We start from the raw sequence: 25,873 nt of genomic DNA, 5'->3' as shown, positions 1-25,873 counted from the left end.
AGAGGATCTTGTTCGCCTTGACATCAACGGCATTTTTGCCGTCATCACGCTGAACAACCCGAAGAAATCCAATGCCTTGACGCAGAGTTTGTATTATCGCCTTGCAAGCTTGCTGCGAGAAGTCGAAGAGAACCCGGATGTCTATGTGTCTGTCTTGATAGGCGAGGGCGCCTTTTTCTCTGCGTAAGTCTCCTCTCTTCACCCTTTGCGCGCAGGAAAGTGAGATTGGTGAAGGGATGCTGATGTCGACTTTTAGAGGGGCTGACCTTAAGGGGAAGCCCCCGTCTATGGAGGAGATGTTGTCTCGCCCTCACTGGCTTCCGAAATTGGTGAATAACAACATCGACGTGGCTAGAGCGTTCTACAGCCATTCGAAGATTCTGGTCACGGCGCTGAACGGGCCGGTCATAGGGCTTACTGCCGCGTTGATATCGCACTCGGATTTCATCTACGCGGTATCTGACGCTTGGCTGATGACTCCTTTCACCTCTCTCGGCCTCGTTGCCGAAGGCGGCTCCAGTGTCGCCTTTGTGCAGCGGATGGGTCAAGGAAAAGCCAACGAGGCACTCCTTCTTGGTAGAAAAATCCCCGTCAGGGAGTTGGCTCAGGTCGGGTTTGTGAACAAGGTCTTCGAAGGCAAAGGCAACTTCCGGGAGCAGGTGATGGGGGACCTGCAGCAGACGTTCGGCGAACATTTGGTGGGATCGAGCCTTCTGGGGACAAAGGCTTTGATGCGCCGTCGCTTGGTTAGGGAGCAGGACGAACAAGCGCCGCTAGAGATGTTTGGTGGCCTCGACCGTTTCTGCCAGGGGATCCCACAGGCAAAGATGGGAGAGGCTCTGTCCAAGAGCAAGGCTTCTCGACTGTGATATTGTTGCGTACATACGGCACACTGCGTTAGTCCTAGTAGCAGCATCAGCTTCAATCATATGTATCGAAATACATTAGACCATAGAAAACCACGAGCGGTATTAAGCGTCTTTTTATTGCATATGTGCCAACATTCTGCTCTAGAATTCTGCTCTTCAATTCTGAGATACAGCAGGGCAGTGTAATGATGCAGGAGACTCCGACAGCCGAGGCAATGAAGCCATATGACTAAGCACTGCCTTGTGTTGCCGCGGCCCATCGTGTCTACTCTGCCTCACTCTCTGCCTCTCGCGACCCCAATGTCCTCCTTATCCGCGGCAACATTCCCGCATTTGGCGCTGCTTCATTCGCAACGACAAGACTGCGGTTAGCATGATGCCCAATTCTGCGGGAGAGAGCCCGCGGAATGCTCGCAGAACGGGACGGTCCCGAAAACGAGCACCCGTGGCTTGCCAGGCATGCCACGCCCGGAAAGTAAGGTGCAGTCTCCCACAAACTGGCCGGCCCTGCGCCAACTGCTCGTTAGATGGTGTTTCCTGTGTGCCGCGGGAAAGCAGGAGATCAAAGTAAGCGAAATGACGACCTCAGACCGAAGAACTTGTGGGCAAGCCGGCTAACGAGCTGCCGTTGCAGACTTGGGCAACCTTACCACCTTAGTACGGTGTCTTCGCAGACGAATGAAACTCCCGTGATACAGAGTCCCCCGCTGGGCGATGGCAGCTTACCACCCGGGCCCGAGCGCCTCGTGGCGTTGCAAGGTCTATCTGCGTCGAGCGGGCCGAGTCCTGCAGCTCCAGCAGTGGGAGAGACTGGAGATGCCATCGAAACCCCTTATCGTCCATTCAACGAACATTTCGGGCATCACAATGGAGGTGACACTGGCGAGCCGCAACCATACGGTGATGCGGCGGATAGGTGCTATTCCCCGTTGTATGGTGAGAATCAAAACATTCACTCTGTCTTTTTTCTGGAGATACTCGCGCCAGCGATGGCCCACCATGATGCTGATTCGTCACTTAGGGGACCCCCGTGGCGTCGGTCTGGTGGTGGACATCTGCGAGCCAGAGCCAGGGGAGAAGAGTGGCCACTTCCTCATCCCACGAATTCGGCCCACTCATATAGACCAGGATACGATTGAGTACTTGCGCCGTAAGGGCGTCTTCGACCTGCCCACTCCGGCCGTCTGCGAAATGATGATCCGGACATACTTCCACTATGTGCATCCCTTTTTCCCCGTTGTTGACGCTCATTCGTTCCTGGATACGTTTGAAAATGAACCCAGCAAAGTGAGCGTACACCTGTTGTGGAGCATGTTTCTAGCTGCTGCAAATGTATGGGTATCACCCACTCCATCACTTCCCTCGCAGGCAACCTAACATGGGGAAATAGTTCGCAGATGACAGCACCCTAAATGCGGCCAACTTCCCGTCTCGAAAAGAGATGAAGCGTGCAATGTATATCCGAGCAAAGGTCGTAACTCAATAAGGCAATTTTGGAGATAGAGAGTACTAGCTAACCAATGTCCCATAGGCTCTTTATGACGCGGAGTATGAGAGGAGAAAGGTTACCCTAATCCAGGCGGTACTTCTGACGGGCTTCTGGTATTCGGACACTGAAGACAGGACCGGACCTTGGCATTGGAACGGCATTGCTATCAGTCTATGCCAAACGATAGGATTGCATCGGCGGCCGGATACGGGTCGAATGCGCTTTAGAGCCATGTCAACGAGTGACAGCAGCATCTGGAGGCAGTTGTGGTGGAGCTGCTTTTACCGTGAAGCGTGGTTCTCTGCCGGTATGGGCAGGCCTATGCGCATCAAATTGGACGACTGCAGTACCCCAATGCCATTTGCCGACGATTCCGATAACCTGCTCGCTGGGATTCCGGAGAGTATTCGACAGAAGTACCTTCCAGAAGGCACAAAGGACTTGTCCAAATTGTGGACGGAGCTATTGGCGCTTACGGTCTCTTTAGCGAAGATTCTCTCATGGCAAAATCGAGCGGAGTGGACACGACCCAGTAAGACTGATATACAGCACATGGACGATGCGATCCAAAAGGATTGTTTCCGCAAAGATCACGCTATAGCTCACGGACACAGTCACGTCGTCTCCCTGCACTTGTACCATCTAGAGTTGTATCAAGAGTAAGTGAAGCCATTATTTTCGACCTCAACAGGCTGACGTTCAAGCCATAGGTCCGCTATGCTCACCCTATACCGGCCGTTTCTTTTTGATAAGCCAGAAATGAATCCGCCGGACCTCCCTGTCGACGAATGGACATCAACTGTACGGCGGAAGACCAAAGATGCCGCGACGAACACCAACAGGATCCTCGGCAATATGATCGGTGCTGACATGATCAGCAACACCCAAGCGATAGTGTACGTACATCATCAGAGGACAGAATAAGGCATCCAAAAGCCATAGTGCTAAATATCGCTAGATGTATTGCATTGGTTCCCGCGCTGCAAATCCACCTCCTTGACGCCACGTCTGAAAAGCAGATGCTGCGACGTATGGGCCGTCACAACCTCGAATTTTGCATGATGGTCATCGAAGAGCTCAAATCCGTGTACTTCGGTGCTGAAATACTCTCAAGAATGTTCAACAAGGCAAAGAACCGGATTTATAGTCCGGCGTTTGCTACCGCCGCAGCACCCAGCGACTCTATGCCTCAGTCGTCGCGTGATTCCACGACCGGTTCCATTCCAGACCTGCCAGGTGATGCACGTCAGGACGGTGGGGAAATATTTGATGCCTTCGGGACAATGCTGAGTCCCTTTGGCCCAGTGCCAGCTGGCGGACCCTTCGATAATGACGAGTACGTTCAAACTTTGTTGTTTTGGTCCCATTTTTACACATCGCTTCCCTAGGCTACCTCTGCTTGGTTGACGTAGTATAATTTTCAAAATACTAATCGTCTTGATACATTTGGTAGGCTATTTGCTTTCGAATCTGCCATTACGCTTGAGCAACTGATGTTCCCTGAACCAGAATCTTCCGCAGATACACACTAGATCTCTATCAGTTTTCAAGTTTCAGGCTGCTGTTGAGGTATTCGTGTACATTCTTGGTCGACTTGGGAAACGACCGCAGCTCTCGCCGAGGTGGGAGAGTAGCGATTTCTCCTTTTTGCACTCTTCAGTCATGCATTCAGGCCCAATCCCAAGCTTGACCTACACGCCACAGGATCCGTGCACGCCACTGCTCTGAACGCTGCGATCTGTCATATTATCATTCCCTGTAACTAATATGATGAATGATTGGCATATCGAGCGGGGTATACCAACCATGAAAGACATGCGTCCAGTTGGAGTGCGGTCGTTCTGATGCAGGTCTATGAGTGGTGCCTTCAGGACAGTTGACTTTGACTTTAGCGCAATTCTTGGGTGTCTGAGCTGGCCTGGCTTGATACGAGCCATTAGAATTGCCACACTGTACGCTGGGCTTTGGTATTAGACGCGAAGTGGGATATTTATTAACACCGCAGCTCCCTGCGTTTTACTCTAAGAAGGTGTTTTCGCCCCTTGATATATGATTCTGCACCTCGATATTTTTCCATCATATAACTCTTTACAACGCGATTCCTATTTATAGTTAACATGGCGACAACTACAGTCACGACCAAGACAACCCTATCCACCACGCAACCAAACCAGCCACGCGTGCTATCGGTCGAAAAATCCTCATCGCACAGTAACTCCAAAGCGCCAGTACCATCAATCACCCTCGTCCCCGGACTGGGCGTGCAGGGAGACTGCCACTCCGGAAGAAGCGTCCAACACCAAGCCCTTCGCCAGACTAACCCCGACGCACCCAACCTCCGCCAGGTCCACCTTATCCCAATCGAGAGCCTGCGACAGGTCTCAGCCAAAGTAGGCGGGAAGGCTCTCTCGCCCGGGGAAATCGGCGAGAATATAACAACCGAGGGTATCGATTTGGCGACGCTATCGCGAGGGACGGAGATCCATTTCGTTGGGCCGGGGGATGCGACGAATAACGCGGTTATTGTGTTGACGGGCCTGCGTGACCCTGGTCCGGGGATTGATAAGGTGCGGCCTGGTCTGAAGAATCATTTCGTTAGACGGCTGGCTGGTGTTATGGCGACGGTGAAGCAGGGAGGTTCGATTAGGCCGGGGATGCGTATTGACGTTGTGAGGCCAGCGCGTGCTGACCCTATGGTTGTTGTCTGAGTACTTGTCAGTTACGATACATCAGATGGTTATTGCAATTTCTACAACACGTAATATTGCAACGATAGTTCTCGGCCTCGCTAGGGTCCATGACTTGAACATATACAGTAGCTGGGATAATCACCTCGCTCAGGCATTCATCTGGCGCAGGGGCGCGGGTGTTCCCTGTCACTGAACAAATGCATGATGGTAGAATCCTTCTGGGTATCCGGGATGGAAGCTATAACGGTGAGAATGCTGCCAGACGAGTCCGCAGATGTCGCATTGTGCGATCTGTTCGTAGAAGGAAACTTGATCGGGTTGCGGGTGAAAAAGACGGGCGTCGTGGTTAGAACAGGCTGCCCTGCGAGCTTGAGACTAACATAAAGTATTATAAAGCTCCGTCCACGTTCCCTTCATCCGTATACAGCTTCATCGCCCAGCCATGGGTATCGCGCGCCGTGTCTGCAGACCTAGCTTCCGGCCTAACGGTCGACGCCCGCCACAGAACTGGAGTTGTCTTGCCAACGCGGTTAAGAAAGCTCGCAGATATGATATCCATGCAGTCATTAGTCACAGTGAATTCCCCGTATGCTCTATCGGGCTGTCAGTGTCAATCAAGGTGGGCACATCAAGGGATAGAACGGGCCCTGAGCCTGCGGCTTTGGCATGTACGACCCTGGAAACAACACAGCGTATTAGAATGAATGGCATGGCCAGTATCTCGGAAAACACAATTCCACTTACCTTTCCGGGATTCGTTCCCGAGAGAAATGGGCGAGCGTTTCGAGGAGCTGCGTGTCTTGCAGCAGACCGAGAGCGGCGTCGTCGCTGCGCAACTGTACCGCCGTGGCATTGCTGGCGAAGGGACATCCTTTGGCAAATTAGTATTATATGTGGCTGGAATTTTTTAAGCTTTCTGAAAATACCTTCAGCGAGAGTGTAATACTTTTCGTCGGCGTTATCTCCCATTGTCGGTGGTCACTGTAAGGTTAGCTACTATTACAAGCTTGACCAGCTTCGGGGTCTCATTGAACAAATATAGCCTATTTGAAGTAGAAGAATCACTTAGATGCATCTATTATGACTTCCGAATTGGTTTCAATGTCCGACCGTTGCCAGTGCATGCCGTTATCTCCAGCAGACCATGGAGCGGGCTCGCCGATTTGAATCTGTGATGAATCTGCGTACGAATATTGCGCGATGGCGCAGGATCGAATCGAATCAAATCGGCGAAATCGTATTTGCCCTTGGAATTAAGCTTTCAATGACATGCTTCATGAAACTCAATCGGGATAACATGGGTGGCAGGACGACGCATCCAGCATCCGCGAGGGGCTGGGCAGTCGTCACATTCCACACTTCTTGTCAAGACAGACTCCAGATCATGACGTCCAATACATTGCGGGGTTGGAATGCTTGAAGCTCAGATAATTCGCTGCATCTCATGTTATTGTTTCCGCTTCCGGCCAAGTTGTTGATATAAGTACGCGGAGATATCGGCTTCAGACTATTGCTTTGTTTTCCGGTTCATACCACAAGAATCATTTTGTCTATTCATTCTGAAACTTGCGTGACAATGTCTGTCCTTCCTCTGCAGCTGGACACTACGAACCGGCCAGATGAATGGAAGATTGAGCAGGGCCTCTCGGGCCACAAACTGCCTATCCTCGACGTGAGCGGGAAAGAACTGGTCAACATCTACCCTCCCAAGTACCGCCATCCGGTGAAGGATCAGCAGGCCATAGACTCTGTGGGGAATCGCGATGAGCTGTTCAAAAGGGAGTTGCCAGGCTGGAGAGGGTAAGCCACCACGCACCATACATCCCAGTAATCGCTAACCATCACATCGTCTAGATACGTCGAGTGGGAAAAGTACCCTGAGAAAAAAGAAAAGGCCCACAAGATCCTCACGAGCCAGACCTTTGACCCCAGCCCGGATTTCATCTTCGGGCCTATTCCAGACTCGAATCCAGTCCTCCCCGGCGACGACTTCAAAGCATGGCATGAAGCCCTCGGCGGCGAGCTGGCAAGTGTACCAGAGGATTCATGGAATACCGTCCTCCGCGAGAAGCACCCTGATATGCTGCATCTCCTCAAATTTCCGTATAATGGCGAGCCACCGAAACGCCTGGTTACGTCTAAAGCCATCACCCCGAACCCACTGCACTTTGTGCGAAACCATGGTGGGATCCCACTGATTGAGAAGGATAAATGGAGTCTTTCGCTTGATGGTTTGGTGCGCCATCCCAAGAGCTATACATTGGATGATCTCCAGGACGAGAGTCGGTTCCCACAGATGGAAAGGACCGTCACGATCCAGTGCTCGGGTACTCGACGTATCGAGCAGATTAGCCGGTATGGAGGACAGGGCGATGAAGTTCCACAGGCGCCATGGGCTGAAGGCGCGATTGGCACTGCACGATACAAGGGGATTAGTTTGAAAAAGCTTATCAAGGACTGCGGGGGTCTTGTTGCTCCCGGGAAGCATCTGGAGTTGTACGGCGCCGAGACATATGTCAAGGATCTGGAGGTGATGAACTACCTGGTCAGCGTGCCCTGGTCCAAGGTGAAGGCGAACGAGGTGATCCTCGCCTGGGAGATGAACGGGGAGCCTCTCCCCAAGATTCACGGATATCCTCTCCGTGTAGTCGTCCTGGGCTATATCGGAGCCCGCAGTGTGAAATGGCTGTATCGCATCAAGGCGATCCAGAACCCATCTCTAGCTCCTGTCCAGAGCAAGGAGTACCTGTACTTCAACCAGCAGGTTGGAAAATACAACCAGCGTCCAACGGACGGAATCCAGATCCAGGAAATGCCAGTCAGCTCAGCCATCATGTCCCCCTGGAACAAACAAGCCATCATCCACAGCGGCAAGATTAAATGCAAGGGCTGGGCCTACTCTGGCGGCGGTCGATGGCCAGAACGCGTCGAGCTCTCTGCAGATGGCGGTTTCAGCTGGTACGATGTACCCCCAGAGCAGCTTTCCAAGAAGGGCCGCTGGGTCTGGCGGACATGGGAGTTCGACCTCCCCTGTGATGTCGAAGGTTGGATCGAGATTGTCTCCCGGTGCTGGGACAATGCGATCAATACGCAGCCGTTGGATGTCCGTGCTGCTTGGAACTGGGGCCTGCATGTTACGCATTCGGCGCATAGAATCAGTGTCTACAGTATTAACAGGAGCCACCCTGTTACTCGGGATCGACTGGAGAAGATGGACCATCTTGGGATTCCGGTGGCGCCGCTCACTCGCTATCAGATCATTCCCAGTCAGACTATGGAGGAGTACGAAAAATACTGGAAGGAGCATGAGCCTCGCGATGTTGATGATTGAGTTTATATCTGTCATGGTCTGAGGAGAGCGACCTTTTTTATTCATTTTCATCATTATCGTAGCCCATTTAATACGAGACCTTACATACCCTCACCACAATTACTGAAATTCTCCCCAACAAGCCAAGTAGCAGGAATTCTATACTAAGGGTCCTTGTATCTCGCTTGATCGGTGGTTCTATTTTGTACACGAGCACAAGGTAAATGGGAACGCTGCAGGTCCAAATTTGACCGATAAAGGCTGTCCTAACAATTCACCTGGTTATCAGACACTCCGAATTCTGTAACCGAGTTGCAAAGAATGCATAATGAAGGATTGACTTTGCTCGGCCTATAAATCCGACACGCCTTCAATTGCCTGAGTAGTTAAAGAAACGGAAAACTGCGAGTTGTCCTGTGAGGATGGCACTTCTGGCCACAACCAAGGCTGGGTGTTGGAGGAGAGCTTGAATTGCTTCAGGCTTGTGCACTAGCCCCAGTCGAGTAACGGTCGAGTAAACTAAATGCTTAAACAGACAATATTGTACAAAGCTGAAAGCAAGACACGTCTCTACGTGGGGGCCAGAGGAATAAGGGGGAGAGGCCACTGCGGCTGAGGAGCTGAAAAGCAACTCGGAATTAAGCCTGCTATAGGGCTTAGTCTAACCTATCAGGGTAACTGAGATGCAGAGCCAGTTAGAACGCGCGAGAGCAGCTCTGACGTCCGCCTGCATAAGCTAAGGTATTCTCAGAGTGGCTTGGAGTGGATGCGTCGTGTATAAGAGTGTTTAAGACGGCGAACGAAGAACTCTTCACCCTGGTGAATTATTTTCCTCCCTTCTACAGTTGTGTTTGTTTGATCTGACCATGAATTTCTGGAAGAGGGAAGATGCTGAGTGTGAGCTGGTGGGAGAGGCGATGAGTCCCTTGGTCGGCAATGGGGTTTGTATAACCTTCCAACTACTCTATTCCTCTGCACCCATCATACTAACAAGCTTGAGCAGATTCTTGTAGGATTCGTCGGTCAAGCAGGCCTATCCCTCGGTCTCTCAGCATGGGTATTCTTCCTAACCACCCACGGCAATATCGACATTACACACCCAGAAGGCACTCCCAAGCGCGAGATCGAGCATAGACGCCTCGACTTCGTTTCGAACATACTCATAATCGGGTCCGATATCCAAACAACACTCGGGATAGCATACATGGTCACCGTCTTCAGCCAGGCCATGATCATGGACACATACCACCTGCACGTCGTCTTCGACATCGTCAGTTTCGTCGGTGTATCCAACACAGCAGCCCTCGTCTGCTGGCGCTTCTGCCGCGCGAAGCTTGAAGGATCTGACACGGGTATGAATTCTCACCCAAAGTCGAAACGCGCATCCGCGCGGAAGTTATACTGGAATGATCGCTCTCGCGCTGCGTTTCTCTTTACAGCGCTATACATCGCACTTACCATTTTGCTGTGTGTCCGTCTCCACGAATGGGCTCCTGATACTGCACCTGGTCGGTGCTACTACACACACCTGGTTACAAGCGTCACAGCCTCCCACCCAGGTGCAGATGAGACCTACGTCGGGACAACCGCCAGCTGGCTCGTCGTTGTTCTCCTGTTTAGTATCTTTGGCGGCGTCAGGCTGAGACGCGGGATCCTGATTCTGTCGTATCTCCAGTTCCCTCTGCACCTGTATATGACGCTTGCACTGCGGATAGCGAACGAGGGTAAGTTCGAGGGGGAAATGAAGCACGAGAATGAGTGGGACTTTGGGCAGACCACGGCCGTTGTTCTGCTTGGGATTGCAGTTGTGGAGTTTCTGAAGAAGGGGAAGGAGTATTATGGTTTTGAGACGTATGTCGTGAAGCATGGAACCGTTCCTGGTTCCGGAGATCATGATCAAGCACAGTCGAGGGATGAGGAGGCGAATGTAGACAGTCATCTTCTGAAGAGGCAATCTGCAGATGAGCAGAGTCCGACATCCAACGCTTGATGGGCGTTGATATCGGTATAAACGGTAGACAGAGAATTGGTTCAGGGATACAGAGAGTAATATATTACATAGAGAGCCAGCTTATCTTGGTCAATGGTCTAGTGCTTATGTGCCGACACACCGAATATATCAACAAGGATTATACCCGGTTACAGTTTACAGCTTGCAAATTAAACGCAGCAGCGATAATCCGCTCTGATTTAAAGGCAGCCTTGGTAAATGCTCAAATGCCGATTCAACCAAAGGTGGACTACTGGAGTCGGACGGATCTGGGAGTGGGAGCCGCAGTATGCCGACTACAGCCGATGAAGATGTCCGCCGTAGGCGTCTCCCACTGTATTTATATCCTTTTAATGTCCATTTAGCGTTTCCGATTATCACCGCTGGCCTCTCGCACTCGCATTGTCAACAATGACCGGAATAAACAACGTCGTCCAACGCCGTACGCGAGACGACCGCACCAAGGAGGAAGAACCACTCCTGCTGGAAACGATCCACAGCCTGAATGAAATAGAAAAGCTGGCCACGGCACGATTAGACAAAAGAACATGGCACTTCAACTACGCAGCCGCAGGCGACCTGGTCTCCAAACAGCTGGACCAAGAAGTCTACCGTTCAATCCTCCTCCGGCCGCGTATCCTTGCTAAAGTCCAAGGATGCGACCTGGCCACTACAATCGTCGGTAATACAGTCAGACTCCCCTTGTTCGTCTCACCCATGGCAATGGCTCGCCTCGCACATCCGGCTGGTGAAGCGGGAATCTCCGCCGCATGTTCTGCCTTCGGCGCTATGCATATCATATCGAACAATGCATCCATGACCCCCGAGGAGGTTGTCGCTGGAGCGGTGCCTGGGCAGACCTTCGGATTCCAGTTGTACGTCCAGAACGATCGCAGCGAGAGCGAGGCAGTCCTGGCAAGGATCAATAAGATTCCCGCGATCAAGTGCGTTGTTCTTACAGTCGACGAGCCCGTCCCGGGTAAGCACGAGCTTGGGAAGAGAGGATTCGAGCCGTACGATGAAGTGCACGAAAAGTATCCATGTCCAAGTCCAGTACAGGAAGTATGCACGCCAAGTACAGCAGTCAGCGTGGCCATCCCATCGGCCTCCGGACCAGCATCCGATCTCGAGTGGAGCGATACGCTACAATGGCTTGCGCGACATACTTCACTGCCTATCATCATCAAGGGCGTTCAAACGCATGAGGATGCCCAAATCGCTGCGGTCTACGCTCCCCTCGTAAAGGGGATAATCCTGTCGAACCACGGTGGACGTGTTCTTGACACCTCGCCGCCGGCTATTCACACCCTGCTGGAGATCCGCAGATATTGCCCAGAGATTCAGCAGAAACTGGATATTATGGTCGACGGAGGAATTCGACGGGGAACGGATGTTGTGAAAGCGCTGTGTCTGGGCGCGAAGGCAGTCGGGATTGGGCGGCCGGTGCTCTGGGGACTTGGTGCTGGGGGTGTTGCCGGGGCTGAGAGGGTGCTCCAGAGTAAGTCTTCCGCGAGGTATTGACGGTTTTAAGGCCTCGTAGAGCTGATATTTTGAACAGTTCTGGCTGAGGAGACCAAGAGCTGCATGCAGTTATTGGGCGTGCGGAGAGTTGCAGACTTGGGGATGCACCATGTAAGTTCGCTTCGAACAGGCAGGCTCTTGAGACTAACAGTGGTTTTACAGATTAATACAAGTATGGTAGAAACGCAGATTTATATCAGGCACTAGAGTTGGAAGGTCACATTAACGGAAGATACACTTAACAGACACCCGGCCTTGAAACGCCCTAGAAAAAAGCCGCGACAAAATACTCTATGAATTGGCAACGTCTATAACTGACATCAACGGACTTGATTCCAGTCCCTCGATATAGACAGTACGATATTTACCTTACCGGTAATCTTGCATGAAGTTATGGGTATTAGTTGAGTAATAGGGAAATATTCCAGACGTATCATTTTGTAAGCTGGAGGCGCTTATTAAATCGTTGTAGAGGACTGCTTGGATGGACATGTCCACACTATGTTGTTGCCACCCAAAGGTTCGTGCTTGAATGAGTGCATGTCTCAGAAATAGGCGTGTGATACTCACCTGGTGGGCCGCTGGGTTTCTTCTGTTGCCGCCAAATGTCCGTCTATAGCCGCCTAGATCTCCACTACGACAGTGCTGGTGTTGCGGGGAAGTTCAGCGGGGTCAGTGTCTGTCCACAGGAAGGCTTGTCGAGCGCCTATTTCGTAATTTCAAATTCCAAGAGGCGCACTGCCGGCGGCGACGCGGGTCGGCTGTGGGCGGGCTCATCCCGACAGTATCATGGCGGCGCTTCAACGACCGCCAGCAGGGTACAAGAAGGCGTATGGTCTACGAGATCTCTCACCGGGCTGACACCAACTTTCACATTTGCTCAATATTGACTTCAACATGTCTATCACTATCACCGACACCGTTACTGCACCCAGTCCTACCCCGTCTCTCAGGGTCATCAAGAACGGCTTCGGGGCGGAAATCTGCGGCCTGGAGTTTGCGAACGGGGTGAGCGACGAGGGATATCGGTTTATTGAGGACGCGGTGAAGAAGGTAGGCTGTGAATCCTCGAACAAGTGCTGCAGTGCTAAATTATCTGTAGCATGGATTTGCTGTCGTACGAAAGACAAAACTGGTCGACGAGACCCATCTTGACCTGGCTCGCAAATTCGGCGAGCTCGACGATGTGACTCCTTATAACACGGCCGGTCGTATCCACCGTTTGAAATATAACGAGCTGTTCGACGTTGGGAATATTGATGTCGATGGGTCGATAGTGGACTTGAGTAGCCCGCGTGGAGAGGCCAACAAGGTATACCCACTACAACAAACATATCCAACATGGATCAACTGACCTGTTCAGGGAAACTCCCTCTTCCACACCGACTCCAGCTTTAATCCCCGGCGAGCAGGGTACTCCCTGCTCCTTGCTCATGAGCTCCCTCCTCGTGGCACTGGTGGTTCCACTGCCTTTGCCGACATGAGGGCTGCCTACCGTGACCTTGACCCTGAGTTTAAGGAATTTCTGCACGAGAAAGCGTTCATTGCCCGCCACTCCATTCTCCATTCGAAGAAAATGGCTGCTCCGGAAGGATTTAAGAATATAGAGCCCACGGACCACTTCATGGGCCGCCACTCGCTGCTCCAAGTGCACGAGCGTACCGGAATCCCCACCATCTACCTCGCAAAACACATCCATTCCCTCGAAGGCGTGTCACCGGAAGAGTCTCAGGCTATCCTGGATAGGCTGTTTGAACACGCGACTCAAGATAAATACGTCATTAATGTGGAATGGGACGACCCTGGCGATATGATAGTGTGGGATAATACATGCACCATGCACCGGGCTGTGGGCGGCGAGTTTCTCAGCAAGTACAGACGCGACATGAGACGGGCAACTGTGCATGACGATAGCAGTTTGGCGTGGGGATTCAACGAGAAGAGCGACAAGCGCATGGGCCTGCCCTGAGACGGCCGTGCGGGTGTATATTTAGCTGCTACTTGAACCACATACATATCCAGCTCTACCCTCATCTTCAGTAGAGTCCACATAGATCCCCACCGTAAATGCGGCCCCGCATTCCCCATCTAGAAGTTGTGGCCGTCCATAGCCGACGACGCGATTTAAGGAGCACCCGCCTGTCTATAGCCGCCTCGCCATCTTCCAGTGTAGAATTACTGAAGCATGACACCACCCACAGGTCAAAGATCGTACCGTGCGTGCCTAAGATGCCGCCAGCGGAAAAGAAGATGCAATATGTGAGTCTCGCTACCCCTCCGGCCCCGCCTCCACTCACAAGCCTGCCAGGGTCGGAGTTGGAGAGCCGAAAAAGCCTCCATGTGTGTCCTGTTACGAGTCGGGCAGCGACTGCGTTCTCGCAGGTTCCCGTCGCGGAGGAAACTTCCGGCACTATCGGCCTCTGTCTCGAACGGACAGTTCCCCTGCGCAGTCAAAAAATAGACCCGGTCAATCCGGGGGCGAGCCCTCCGACGATGAGGGCAGCGCCTCTATAGAGCGTCCCGGCGATGTCTTGACCATGGAGTTGAGGAATCCGTCTGACGCTCTCCAGATTCTGGCTCTTTCGGGTGACAATCCTCAAGAAGGTCAAAATACAAGTCCAAGCAGTGCATCAGACACGGTCCTGCAAGGCCGTACGGACGCGGTTCATGGGTCTCCGAACCATACTCAGTCAATGCCTACTGCCTTTGATGATTACGAGCTGGTCCAAAAGGGTGTCCTGCGGCCAGGCCTGGTGTCGGAATTGCTACTCAAGTTTGTCACCTCTTTGCATCAAGTCATCGTCTGCTAAAACCATGTAGATATGCCCGCTGCTACCACCCATACTGTCCAATCGTCCCATTATATATGCTGCGTGCTCCAAACGTGGGACCAATTCAAAAGTCAGATCACTTTCTGCTCACTGCTATTCTTACCATAGCATCAAGGGATGATCCTTCGCATTCAGTTACTCACCGTGAGTGCTGGGAACATACACGACGCCTCATGGTTGACGTTCTTCTGGCCGACCACTGGACCCAGACTCCCAGGACAGTAGAAGGTTTATTGCTTCTCGCCGAATGGCTACCCCATATCCAGATGCAGGGAAGGTCCGAGACACCCAAGAACCTATTCAGTGAAGACAGAACGGCGTGGTCTCTTGTTGGCCTCGCCATTCGACATGGCTATCTTCAGCGTCTTGACCAGGGTGCCTTTCCAATTAATAATCCAAGGGAGGCGAAAGACCTCGCAGACCAAAGTAGGCTCGTATGGACATGTGAGTAGATATGTAGAAGATGTACCCGCCGTTCGTCTACTAATATGTCTAGATATATTCCTGGCAGACAGGCAGATATCCGTCCGACTAGGCCAGTCCTTCTGGTCCCGAGGCCCATCGCTGGCAGCCAAATTCACAGCTAAAGATTTCCCAACCCTCCAACCACATCCACAGAACGAAAATGAAGATTATGCATCCCTTTTAGAAGCCTCCATCGAGGTAGTCCAGCTGCTGCATAATGCCCACGCAATCCTCTACTCCTCGAAGGAAAGAACACTGTCCATGGTCTATGAAGGCTCTTACGCACGATATCTTGATGACTTCCACACAGCCGCAAAAACCTGGCATTCAAAGTGGTCTGGTCTACCGGCATCCCCAAGAGTAAAGAGCACGCTGCTTATAATGTACGAATATATTTCTCTCTATACCAATGCGTTTTCATTCCAAGCTGTCCTCACGCGGGCGTCGGATTCCCGCAAATCACCAGCGCAACACCACCAGCGCAGTAAGCAGCTACTGTCAGATGGAATCATGGCATCCCCCGACGGCCGGTTCATCTTTGACGCCATCGGCGCCGCTATGAACCTCCTCGCTCTGATGAACAGGTTGGACCCGCACCAGGTTATATGCTATCTGCCATCGCGTTATTACTTGTAAGAAGAAGTCATTCCAAGCGCTTCCTCTATCACCACCAGTCGCACTAACCCGAAGGTACTACTAGATATGGCGTGTACGCCGCTGTCCTCCTCCGCAAAGCGGACTGCGCCGGCGCATTCCAAACGCCCAAGCACCGCGAAGAGGTAACCAACCTAGCGCGCGAATTCATCTCGTGCCTCGAAAAAGCGCCTTCCACCGAAACACACGTTTGCCACGGCTACAGTCGGATGTTGAAGCAGCTGTGGAGTTCTCGAGAGCGAAATACAGGTCCGGCATCCGCAGCCGCATCCAGAGATATGAATGCGAACAGTGCGGGTTTCAATCGTGCACGGAATTCCATGGACATGGATGATTATCTGCAGCAGGCGACATCTCGAACTAACGGGGGCGGTGACGACGGAGGAATAGTCCCGTGTGATACTGACAGCTTTACCCCGTCGCGCCTGCTCGGCTCGCTACCTGGGGATGATGGGGCTGCGCCGTTTTCTTCTATCGAGGGATACCTACTCGGATCGTTTATGCCGGGGGTTGCGGACTTTAGCACGCCTGGTTTTGGGGATGGGCTGGATTTTAGTGGAGGAGTTCAGGATTGGGCATGTTTCCAGGAAGGAGGGGGTTATCACGGTGCGGTGTAGGTTTAATATACCTTATTTAAGCATATTCATCTGCCATCCCATGCGAATTACATGTAGTTATAAGAAGAGAATAAGATGAATAGACCAATTTCGGCAGGGTAATGATATTCAGCCACTTAAAACTCACGCTGCCAAGGCCAAGTGGGCCCCGTAAGCAACGTGCATTAGCGGCCTCTTATCGTCCAATGAAAAAGGCCATTCGGAAATAAAAGTCTGGGCCCATTGGCGGCAGATCAGCAACTCGCATAAAACGCACCAGTGACCCTCAGCAGCCACAAGTTCCTCATCAAGAGCAGAGTCAGAGCAGGAGTCAGACCATGATGGCCGCAACGGAGCATACCAACGACTACGCCACCAGTGAAAAGTCTGTCATCTACCTGGCGCACATGCCACAGCAGGCCCACGTCTGGAGACCCGACGACGACTGGACCGGCGTCGTGGACCCCAAGGAGCGGAGGAAGCTGCAGAACCGCCAGAATCAGAGGAAGTGGCGTATGTTACTAAAGCCACACATTATATTATTGCACATTGGTGCTAACGTGGACGTAGGCGAGAAACGAAAAGCAGGCGGACGACGATCGACACCGGCAAATACAGCCACCAGCAGCTCAAGTCCGGGTTCAAATTCACACCCTCCAGCCACGGAAAAGAAGGACACAGACACGGAAATAACATGCGCCAATGCTCCCCGAAACGCCACTGAGTATCTGCGCTGGTTCGAAGCCACAGCAAAGCAAAGCTACCTCACTGGCTTTCCCCAGATCGACCATTTGATCAGTCTAACACGGTTAAACGTGCACAAGGCCATAGAGAGCAATATCCGGGCCATAGGCATGACCGCGGACTGGACCTGCTGCGACGACACAGTCTCCATATTCAACTTGTATTCCCCCGTCACACCCACGTTCAGCCTGGAAAATATCCCGGCTAGTCTGCGCCCCACGGATATCCAGCGGAGTATACCGCACCATCCGTGGCTGGATTTCTTCCCATTCCCGCGGATGCGCGATATTCTGATTGCGGCGGAACATCTGTTTGATGATGATGAGCTGTGTCATGACCTTATGGCGTTCTGGGATACGCAGAACACGCAGGCGACGCTGGTTGTTTGGGGGGATTCGTGGGACCCGCGGAATTGGGAGGTTACGGAGGGCTTTCTGCGTAAATGGGGGTGGCTACTGAGAGGAAGTCCAGAATTGGTGATTTCGACGAATTACTGGAGGAGACGACGGGGTGAGAGGCCTTTGGGTTGGCGGACTTGACAATGCTACTGTTATATGTTTGATTGGAGCTGGGATATGATGATTGAACTGTAATTTGATTCTCTTCAAGCATATCGATATGAAGGCAGCGTAGTACGAGGCGAGTAAGCAGGCGGCGGAGGCACGTATGCCCCGACAGGAAGACGCTGTGGCAGCGGTGGTTGAGACACAGGAGGAGCTTTCTTGGGGCGTCGTCGGCAGCAGCAGCAGATAATACAGAACAGACCAGCAAGAACCAGAGCCCCCCCTATACCAGCCGATAGCCCAATGACCAGCGAGCGATGTCGGTCCACCCAGGACTGTCCCCCATTGTCCCCCCTACTCCTGCACTCTCCGCCACGGCACAGGCCACCATCGCAGGGTAGGCCGTCCAGGACATTTCCAACGTTCGAGCAGGATCCAGCCTGTCCCCAGGACGAGGAACACTGCAGAATGCACGTGCTGTTATCGCAGGACGATATAGTAGAGTTATCCCCAACAACCTGCTGCACGCACTGTAGTTCGCGATTCGTGCACTGCCCACTGGCGCAGAAGAGGTCATCACCAGTCCCACAGGTCCCTCCATCCTCCTCATGCTCATCCTCCGGACAATCGCGAGAGTCCCCGGGACACGTTTCTTCAATATCACACTCACTAATGGCAGCGCGGCAAACCGTCCCCGCCGACGCGAACTGGCACTGTGAACAGCAAGAGTCTGTAGAGTCGTCGCAGACCGCATCCCCGATCAATCTGCAAGTCGAACCATCGCAGCAGGGATTCCCATCGCATTCGTCGCCACAGTCGCACTCCTCTCCCACTTCAACAATCCCGTTGCCGCATTCGCCGGCGGAAATCGTTGGTGTATTGGTATTCGTCGTCAGACACCGCGTGTCCACCACCTGCGCACCCAGGGCCGAGCATACATTGCCAATCGTACACTGCGAGAACTCGGATTGCGGGGACGTCGAGACGGGGTTCATGAGATATTCACCATCGGCATTACAGGTTGAGCCTGAGAGAGGGCAGCATTGTCGATCGCTGGCGCAGGTGTTTCTATCACAATCGTGGTATGCGCCGAACGTATGAGCAGACTCATGGCTATACACCGAGGATTAGTACATATAACGCAAGGAAAGGAAAAAGAGACATACGCAAATACCTGCCACTGGTTCCGGGCCCTCGCAACTATATTCGTGCTCCGTTCGCTATCACACAGCTGTCCAACCCACGACACTCCAACCTCAGAGGCTGTCGGGCACCCCGTCATCAGCGTCCAGTACGCATTCTGATCATTCCTCAACATCCCCCTCCACTGTGTGAACGCCCGCAGCCGGAAGTCTAAATCGCCAGCTGCGCAGTTCACGTTCCAGGGCTCGTCACTGGATGACGTCGTCGGACACTCTTCTTCCTGGATGGTGAGGTTGTGGAAGCTAAGCGCGATATTGAACGCGGACTCGAAGACTTCTGAAGCCGTGTTCACCATCGTCACAAGGGACTGGATCAGGTCTTCGGACGAGTCGAAGTCGGCGGTATATGAGCAGTCCGTGGCGATTCCAACTAGGGCTATCTCGCGGTTGTTGGGACATCCGTCTGTGTCGCCGATGGTGTCGACAAAGTCGTCGCTTGTGAGTGTATACTGGCGCTTGAAGAGATCCATTCCCGGCCATGCTGGTTGAGTAGTTTCTAATATCTGATCCTGATACCCGCGTTGCACAACCATTCGCTGTTTTCGTGTGCCGCTTTGTGTAGTTTTGTCGGATTCAAGTTTGATATCATATTGTACGCCCGAGATACTGAATGCCCCGTCGAAGAGAGGGTCGACGCCATCTCGAACAATAGTTATTCTCGCCCATCCGACCTTCATCCATTGGAAGGCTGCTGATTGAAGCAATACAGTACCCCGGAAGACCCGGTGTCTGCTGCGCTTCATACTCTCTGTTCTTCTGGCTCCATTCCCACCGATGAACTGGATATGGGGATCCTGGACGAAGAGGTCGCGGTTTGGTGTCAGTACTAGCTTGACAGGCCTCTCTCCTTCGTCGTCAAGACTGAATGTAATGCTGAATTCTGTAGAGGGCTTAACCTTGTGTGACGCCGCGTGGATGGCGACATTGTGGAGGGTTGTAGTATTGTAGAATGCGAGAGAGCGGGTTGAGTGTGCTATTGATATCAGCATCGCATTCAATTTTCCTACCCTGTAGTTAATTGTACCTACCTTGCACAGTTACGGCAAGTAATAAGCAAAAACAAAAACCAAGTATCGGAGTAAATCTAGGTACCCTCATGGCTGCTGCAACCTCTGACTCCTACACCATCGCATCACACACAACAGAACTCCCGTCGTATATAACCAGAACCAAACCCATCGCCAGCGCCCCAGGCGAGTCGCTTACTGCATCAACGACAAAGCAAACACCCCACACCCTCGACTGGTCTTCCAGAAACCGGGACTGCCAAGCTTTAGGCATCAGAATAAACCACGGCTAGTCGTTGATGGATGATGCCGGCCAAGCCCGACTCGTCATCGGTGATCTGCCAATGCTGATGGATTGGCCCGGTGTATACTCGGCTCTGCGCTGGATGGAGTGGAATAGAGGAAGCCAAGCGGTGCANAGCCTCGATGACTTGTCGGACTGTCGAGTCGAAGGCCTTATGCGACCGATATGTATGCGCTGTGGCTATTGGTTTGGGAATCGTATGGCAAGGCTGAGGATTCGGGCCTGAAATAGGCCGAATTATAGAATTGCGATCTCGTCAGACATGGTGAGATCAGAATGGTGCATACATCAGTATATCCGATTATTGCCTTGGGGTCTATACTTTGGATCTATTGTTCGGTACAAGCGGGCCATGACTTCACCATGATAGATCGTTCCACGATCCAACAACCATATTATTGGACTGTGATCTGCCAATGCGGGGCTATAAAGGATATTATATCCAGCTATCCACTGGTGTCTGCAGAAGAGGCGCAGCAATTCTTATCTCCGGTCGATATCCGGGCTGCTTATGCCTGTGTCCACTGGCCAGCGATTACGCGGTCCACCCTGGGCACAAGCCACACGGAGTGCCAGCGCTAATGCAACCGGGTTATCCGGAGCTGCTGCCTCGATAGCATGTATATTATTGGGCCACAGCTCTATGATCCAGTCATGACGGCCTGGTACCAGTTCGGCGGCTTAGTGTGGTCGTTTTATTGATCTCCGGGACATGGCGGACAACGAAAAGAAGTACTACGACCAGCCACTGCATTATGAAGGCCGGCTGACTGCGACAGTCCTTACTCTGTTTGGTGATGTTCGTCCCTTGCATATCCATGGAAACGGTCTCTGAATATACTTCATCAGCGTCGACATCGTCGTAGCCATCAGGCACAATACCCATGTATTGTCGCTTTCCCGCAGAGAGCCTGGACAAGTGCATAATACTCCGTCAAAATCAAATACTGGTCTTTGAATGTGAATGCCGTTCATGAGCAAGAACAGTCAAGTGCCCAACTACCCTCTCTATCTCGGCCGATATCCCCCAGAAAGACGTAAGAGTTTTCAGTGCGAGTTGAAGAAAGTTCAGCTCGTTGACAAGGTTCACTGAAGCGGCTGGTCGTTTACTCTTCTTGCTGAGATCGAGAAGGAATCCATCCGCATCCTGGCCAGGTGCTGCGTCTGCCCAAACATCCTCCCACCCCGGCGAGGAGGGTATTTCCACCGTACTCGACCCGAACAAGCAAACAGCGCTGAGGACCATAGCAGCCGAGAATATACCCAGCGGTAAGAATAGTGCCTGGGAGTGCGCGAGCGGGATATGATGGAGCAGCCGGGTGATGGCTACAGCGTGGAGCAGTGCACGCATGGCATCTGCGCTGCGGGCCCAGTCTTCTAACTTGATCACTTGCGCTGGACCATTCGATGATACCCCGCCAGGTAGCGGGGTGATACTATATCTCTCACGCAAGGCGAGGTATAGTGCGGTAGAGGGGGCTGCGATCTCCATGCAGACATTGTGCCATCTTAGCACCTTCTTCTCTGAGACCGGGGCAAACGATAGATGCGCTCGATACAGGAAGAGTAATGCCCTGACTATCTGGTCTCGTGAAACAACGCCGAATGTGCCATCTGCGACCTCGTTGGATTCAGCAACAAGTGACTGCAGGGCCTCGACGACGGCGGATAGTGAGAAGGACGATAACTTGAGTGGTGCCTGGCTATACTTCGGATCGAACAGGGCCGTGCAGACCTTTGACATGGGCATATTCACCGTCTCAGACTCTGACATGTGGAATATCCACTGGTCAACTGTCGTCGCCGAGAAGACTTCATCAGAGCATGCAGTTCCTATCTGGTTGATGAGATGACGGGCACTCGTCGGCGACCCCGAGGCCTGCGAGATCAGTCCGTCGAGGATATAATGTCCCAGGACTGCCCTACGTTGCACTTCTGATGCGGCCCACATTTCCCAGAGTATTCTCTTATCCTCTTCAGAGGCGTTCGCGTCCGGTATATACGTCTGTCTGTCCTGCACGGAGTACATCCCGCACGTCCTGGCCCAGTAAAACCCTAGACCGTGAAAGACAAAAGCCGTCGTTCGGATCTCTGTATTTGACGATAGCAAAGCATACGTCTGCCCCAGCAAAGCCGTCAGTACCAACTGTACGCCATCGCATTTACCATGAAGTGTTCGCCAGGAGGTCGCTACAGCAGTATATCCCAGTCGCCATAGGAGCTCACCTTTTCGCACGGCATTAGGCAGGCAGACAAACAGGGATCCTAGGGCAACCATATTCAGCAGCAAGGGAGGGATCGTTCTCTGGGATGAAAAAGTCGGCGCATGGATGACCGGGAAAGCAGGCGACACCCGTTCAAAGAACTCATGCAGGCAGGCATCTAGGAAGTCGGAGGTAATTCCACAATTGTTAATATCCGCACTCAGGCGTTTGGACATGTCGTCCATTTGTCTGAATAGTTGTTGCACGCCCATTGCTTCAGGGGGACGATTAGTGAACGGCGTACTGTCCACTGGGAATCCGGTGTCGGTGGGAAGTATCAAATTGTTCAACTCAGGAAAGTGAGCTAGAGGCAACGAAGGTGCATCTGTTTCATTATATCCCGTCATCAGCCATTCGAGCAGCCCATCTGAGTCTTCATATGTGGTGTGAGGTGCGGTGTCCGCTTGTCTGGGTATAGCCCCGGTCGGAAATGCCACATTTGGACTCGCCGTAGATGCTGGCTGGTTAGGTGTGTCCTGGGCGAAGAATGACTGATCCTGCGATATTTCCGGTGTAGACGCTACAAGCAGCTTCTTGTCGAGATGGAGCTTTGCATGTCTGAAGAGTACATCCTGCCGACCAAACTGCCTGCCACATTCGTTGCACCGATATGGCTTGGAATTTGAGTCTTGCTTGTCAGTATACCATTTACACTTTTAGATGGGACTCGATCACTTACGAGTCCGTTCATGTCTCTATTCTAGTTAGCGATATAAAACATATGCAGATGCAGAAAGTGCATACCTTGAGATGCTCCAGCTTGGTATACCCTTTCCCACATTTGGAACACTTGAACCGTCTTGACCTGTCTAAACAATCCTGCTGGCGGTCAATATGAGACATTACAGTGGTTTGACTGTCGTTGTGTCTTGTGTCCAGAGTGAGTGGGAAGAGGACTGGGGGTATGAAGTGGGAAAATGGGCACCCACCTGCCCCTGTGCCTTAACTTCCTCAACATTATTAGTTGCTTCAGCTATCCTTCTGACAGGCGCGAGAAGTGTCAGAAAGTGGGACAACTCCCACTTTCGTGGGGAACAGCAATCAGCCCCCACGCACCAGCTCGCACCAGCTCCAAGTCAGGCCTCAAAGGGCCTGGGAACCCCCATGGCGTGACTTTATTACCTTCTATAAAGCTAAATTTGTATATGCAGTGGTTGGTGCCTGCGTGCTATACTCTAGAAGTCCATTTATAAATTGTTTTGCTCAGCCCTGTTCATATATAGGGCAGCCAGGACTCATTCAGGGGCATCGCGGGGCAATGTCGCCATCAAAAGTCGACACGCAGGCCTTCGACCATGAGGTTCCTATACTCATTGTCGGCGGTGGGCCGTCCGGCTTACTTCTAGCATACATGCTTGCTCAATTGAACAGTGCGCAATCTGCCACAGTATCCATTTACAGTTATACTGAAACACCCAACAGTTCGAACCCTCATCGTCGAGCGCTATCCCACCAGATTAGCTGCACCAAAAGCACATGCGCTCTCTCCTCGATCTTTGGAATTATGTCGCCAATTCGGTATCGACGTAAATGAGATCCGGGGTCTGGGATCGTGCCGTGAAGATGCCCACTGGGTCAACTTCATCACGAACCTCAGTGGTAAACAGGTCGGACGACTGCCCTATGAGCGCATGGATCCTGGGGCACTTGATGCGACTCCAGCGGTAGGTCTTCCTGCGTCTGAACGTAACTACCGTCTAATAGAAATAGATGATCCACAATATCCCCCAGCCTGCATTCGAGGAGCTGGTCGCGAGGGAGCTCGCCCAGAAGCCTCTCAATGAGATTCGGAAGAACCACTCGTTCTCCCGTCTGGAACAGGTACCAGTGCCTACGAGGATACTGCATGAAGAAACACTAACATGCAGGCAGTTTTCCGACTACGTGCTCACAACCGTGGAAGACCGCAATTCCGGCCGCGAGTATATTGTCAAGTCGACACACGTAGTCGCCTGCGATGGCGCCAAAAGCGCTGTAAGGAGATTCCTGGGCGTGGAAAGCGAGGGAGAGGATTCCTGTGAGTCCCAATACCCCACGGAGTATTGCTGTAGATATACTGACGAGTCAGTCGAAACAATGATGACCATCCACTTCAACGCCGACCTGCGACCAGTCATCGGTGATCGAGTAGGGATGCTGCACTGGATCATGGACCCTGAAACGTCCGGATTTATTATTGGATACGATCTGTCTGGAAACCTGGTGCTGATTTGCAATTTCGACGTGAGTTCGCTTTTGAGTATCACCGGCACTGCTAACAGGGACCAGTCGAAGAAACATCCTGTAGACTCCTGGGACGAAGCACTCTGTCGCAAGACCATAAACGCAGCTATTGGAAGGGATATAAAATACGACGTTCTTTCGTATCGACCATGGATCCTGAGCAGAAAGGTGGCGAATGAATATCGAGTCGGCCGCGTCTTCCTGTACATCCCCTTGCCTCCATCTCGAAGCCATCTCTAACACAATCACAGAGCCGGAGACGCTGCACACGCATTCCCACCAACAGGCGGACTGGGCCTGAACTCCGGTCTAGGCGATGTCCACAATCTCGCCTACAAACTAGCAGCCGTCCACCAAGGCTGGGCCGGCGACGCCATACTAAACACCTACCAGGCCGACCGACGCCAAGTAGCGCTCGTAAACTCCAATCAAAGCGTCAAAAACGGGAAAGAGATATTCGGCCTCCTCAAGGCCCTAGGAACGACAGACGAGAACGTCGACGTCGCAAGACAGAATCTCTATCGCAACATCCAGGACCCGCAGGCTATGGTGGAGATTAACAAGGCCATCGAGGGACAGCGAGAACATTTCGACAATCTCAATCTGCATATCGGATATATATACGGGGATACAGAGATTCCAGGCCATGCGTCTGTTTTTAACCCTGTCTGTGTACCTGGGGGCCGGCTCCCTCATGCTTGGATTCGGCCGATTAAGTCTTTGAAGTCGAGAACCACGTTACCGCCGGTGGATTCTTCGTATGTATCTGAACTATCAGCAGAGCAGGTTAAGAAGAAGGAATACTCGACCCTCGATCTCTGCTCGTTCGACGCTTTCACGGTCGTCGTGGACGCTGCCTGGGCTGAAAAGTGGAAGACATGCGTTGCAGAGGCAGGCAATCTTCTCCCACGATCTGTCCGGGATACACTGAAAATTGAAACTGCTGTTCTCGGTGTCGACTTTTATTTTGAGGGCGATCAGCCAGATGAGTGGCTCAACTTGATGCGTCTAAAGGAGGGCCAGGCGACATTGGTGCGTCCTGACCAGCATATATTGGCAACTTTCGAGTCGAGCAGCATAAGGAGTGAGGATCTTGTTAAGGCCCTCCGGATACATCTGGCCTGGTAGAATTGTATTCATGGTCAGTGTAAATTTTTAGAATAGAGACGAGATTGGGGCCGATGATAAATGTACTCCGAAATCCATACATT

At 52.3% G+C, this 25,873-nt stretch overlaps 12 protein-coding genes across 12 annotated transcripts; 10 read left to right on the top strand and 2 right to left on the bottom strand.

Moving 5' to 3' along the window:
- The first annotated feature begins 180 nt into the window (after positions 1-180).
- Positions 181-1,283, top strand: ASPSYDRAFT_43360 (enoyl-CoA hydratase/isomerase family protein). Its single transcript, XM_040846632.1, has 2 exons — positions 181-205; positions 269-1,283. The coding sequence occupies exon 2, from the start codon at positions 288-290 to the stop codon at positions 867-869; it is 582 nt and encodes a 193-aa protein (XP_040705229.1). The 5' UTR covers positions 181-205; positions 269-287; the 3' UTR covers positions 870-1,283.
- On the top strand, positions 1,246-3,890 carry ASPSYDRAFT_147222 (fungal specific transcription factor domain-containing protein; the record flags this gene model as incomplete). The annotated part of the gene is made up of 8 exons (XM_040841695.1): positions 1,246-1,344; positions 1,397-1,805; positions 1,891-2,201; positions 2,260-2,340; positions 2,401-3,017; positions 3,069-3,254; positions 3,317-3,694; positions 3,812-3,890. 8 exons carry the CDS (start codon positions 1,246-1,248, stop codon positions 3,888-3,890), a joined length of 2,160 nt encoding a protein of 719 aa, XP_040705228.1.
- Positions 3,891-4,475: 585 nt separating this feature from the next.
- Positions 4,476-5,066, top strand: ASPSYDRAFT_29911 (MOSC domain-containing protein; the record flags this gene model as incomplete). Its single annotated transcript, XM_040844702.1, has 1 exon — positions 4,476-5,066. One exon carries the CDS (start codon positions 4,476-4,478, stop codon positions 5,064-5,066), a length of 591 nt encoding a protein of 196 aa, XP_040705227.1.
- Positions 5,067-6,624: 1,558 nt separating this feature from the next.
- ASPSYDRAFT_56730 (sulfite oxidase) lies at positions 6,625-8,379 on the top strand (the record flags this gene model as incomplete). Its single annotated transcript, XM_040849264.1, has 2 exons — positions 6,625-6,848; positions 6,903-8,379. The coding sequence occupies 2 exons, from the start codon at positions 6,625-6,627 to the stop codon at positions 8,377-8,379; spliced, it is 1,701 nt and encodes a 566-aa protein (XP_040705226.1).
- An 805-nt stretch (positions 8,380-9,184) lies between these two features.
- On the top strand, positions 9,185-10,491 carry ASPSYDRAFT_67234 (uncharacterized protein). Its single transcript, XM_040850389.1, has 2 exons — positions 9,185-9,299; positions 9,362-10,491. Exons 1-2 carry the CDS (start codon positions 9,225-9,227, stop codon positions 10,346-10,348), a joined length of 1,062 nt encoding a protein of 353 aa, XP_040705225.1. The 5' UTR covers positions 9,185-9,224; the 3' UTR covers positions 10,349-10,491.
- A 268-nt stretch (positions 10,492-10,759) lies between these two features.
- ASPSYDRAFT_147990 (uncharacterized protein) lies at positions 10,760-12,076 on the top strand (the record flags this gene model as incomplete). Its single annotated transcript, XM_040841765.1, has 4 exons — positions 10,760-11,361; positions 11,425-11,846; positions 11,907-11,980; positions 12,032-12,076. 4 exons carry the CDS (start codon positions 10,760-10,762, stop codon positions 12,074-12,076), a joined length of 1,143 nt encoding a protein of 380 aa, XP_040705224.1.
- A 525-nt stretch (positions 12,077-12,601) lies between these two features.
- ASPSYDRAFT_43352 (TauD/TfdA dioxygenase family protein) lies at positions 12,602-13,893 on the top strand. Its single transcript, XM_040846630.1, has 3 exons — positions 12,602-12,922; positions 12,972-13,181; positions 13,233-13,893. The coding sequence occupies exons 1-3, from the start codon at positions 12,767-12,769 to the stop codon at positions 13,836-13,838; spliced, it is 972 nt and encodes a 323-aa protein (XP_040705223.1). The 5' UTR covers positions 12,602-12,766; the 3' UTR covers positions 13,839-13,893.
- Positions 13,894-14,054: 161 nt separating this feature from the next.
- On the top strand, positions 14,055-16,436 carry ASPSYDRAFT_67231 (fungal specific transcription factor domain-containing protein; the record flags this gene model as incomplete). Its single annotated transcript, XM_040850388.1, has 5 exons — positions 14,055-14,085; positions 14,252-14,642; positions 14,690-15,144; positions 15,197-15,797; positions 15,866-16,436. The coding sequence occupies 5 exons, from the start codon at positions 14,055-14,057 to the stop codon at positions 16,434-16,436; spliced, it is 2,049 nt and encodes a 682-aa protein (XP_040705222.1).
- A 320-nt stretch (positions 16,437-16,756) lies between these two features.
- On the top strand, positions 16,757-17,698 carry ASPSYDRAFT_146365 (bZIP transcription factor; the record flags this gene model as incomplete). The annotated part of the gene is made up of 2 exons (XM_040841616.1): positions 16,757-16,928; positions 16,986-17,698. 2 exons carry the CDS (start codon positions 16,757-16,759, stop codon positions 17,696-17,698), a joined length of 885 nt encoding a protein of 294 aa, XP_040705221.1.
- A 65-nt stretch (positions 17,699-17,763) lies between these two features.
- Positions 17,764-19,853, bottom strand: admA (ADAM family of metalloprotease ADM-A; the record flags this gene model as incomplete). Its single annotated transcript, XM_040841730.1, has 2 exons — positions 17,764-18,775; positions 18,829-19,853. The coding sequence occupies 2 exons, from the start codon at positions 19,851-19,853 to the stop codon at positions 17,764-17,766; spliced, it is 2,037 nt and encodes a 678-aa protein (XP_040705220.1).
- A 1,262-nt stretch (positions 19,854-21,115) lies between these two features.
- ASPSYDRAFT_56725 (fungal specific transcription factor domain-containing protein) lies at positions 21,116-23,282 on the bottom strand (the record flags this gene model as incomplete). Its single annotated transcript, XM_040849263.1, has 2 exons — positions 21,116-23,092; positions 23,184-23,282. 2 exons carry the CDS (start codon positions 23,280-23,282, stop codon positions 21,116-21,118), a joined length of 2,076 nt encoding a protein of 691 aa, XP_040705219.1.
- Positions 23,283-23,697: 415 nt separating this feature from the next.
- Positions 23,698-25,790, top strand: ASPSYDRAFT_56724 (uncharacterized protein; the record flags this gene model as incomplete). Its single annotated transcript, XM_040849262.1, has 7 exons — positions 23,698-23,809; positions 23,862-24,103; positions 24,150-24,260; positions 24,312-24,456; positions 24,508-24,662; positions 24,708-24,865; positions 24,914-25,790. The coding sequence occupies 7 exons, from the start codon at positions 23,698-23,700 to the stop codon at positions 25,788-25,790; spliced, it is 1,800 nt and encodes a 599-aa protein (XP_040705218.1).
- Positions 25,791-25,873: the final 83 nt, after the last annotated feature.

Source organism: Aspergillus sydowii (genome assembly GCF_001890705.1).
Source record: "Aspergillus sydowii CBS 593.65 unplaced genomic scaffold ASPSYscaffold_3, whole genome shotgun sequence".
Taxonomy (NCBI): Eukaryota; Fungi; Ascomycota; class Eurotiomycetes; order Eurotiales; family Aspergillaceae; genus Aspergillus; species Aspergillus sydowii.
Note: the sequence above shows the minus strand (reverse complement) of the source record. Positions and strands in the feature narration are given on the sequence as shown.

Bases quoted from the DNA above. Each gene is read 5' to 3' on its own strand.
- ASPSYDRAFT_67234 (XM_040850389.1), top strand. From the start codon at position 9,225: ATGAATTTCTGGAAGAGGGAAGATGCTGAGTGTGAGCTGGTGGGAGAG. The intron at 9,300-9,361 runs GTTTGTATAACC...AAGCTTGAGCAG, and splicing joins GTCCCTTGGTCGGCAATGGG to ATTCTTGTAGGATTCGTCGG.
- ASPSYDRAFT_43352 (XM_040846630.1), top strand. From the start codon at position 12,767: ATGTCTATCACTATCACCGACACCGTTACTGCACCCAGTCCTACCCCG. The intron at 12,923-12,971 runs GTAGGCTGTGAA...AATTATCTGTAG, and splicing joins TTGAGGACGCGGTGAAGAAG to CATGGATTTGCTGTCGTACG. The intron at 13,182-13,232 runs GTATACCCACTA...TGACCTGTTCAG, and splicing joins CGCGTGGAGAGGCCAACAAG to GGAAACTCCCTCTTCCACAC.
- ASPSYDRAFT_43360 (XM_040846632.1), top strand. From the start codon at position 288: ATGGAGGAGATGTTGTCTCGCCCTCACTGGCTTCCGAAATTGGTGAAT.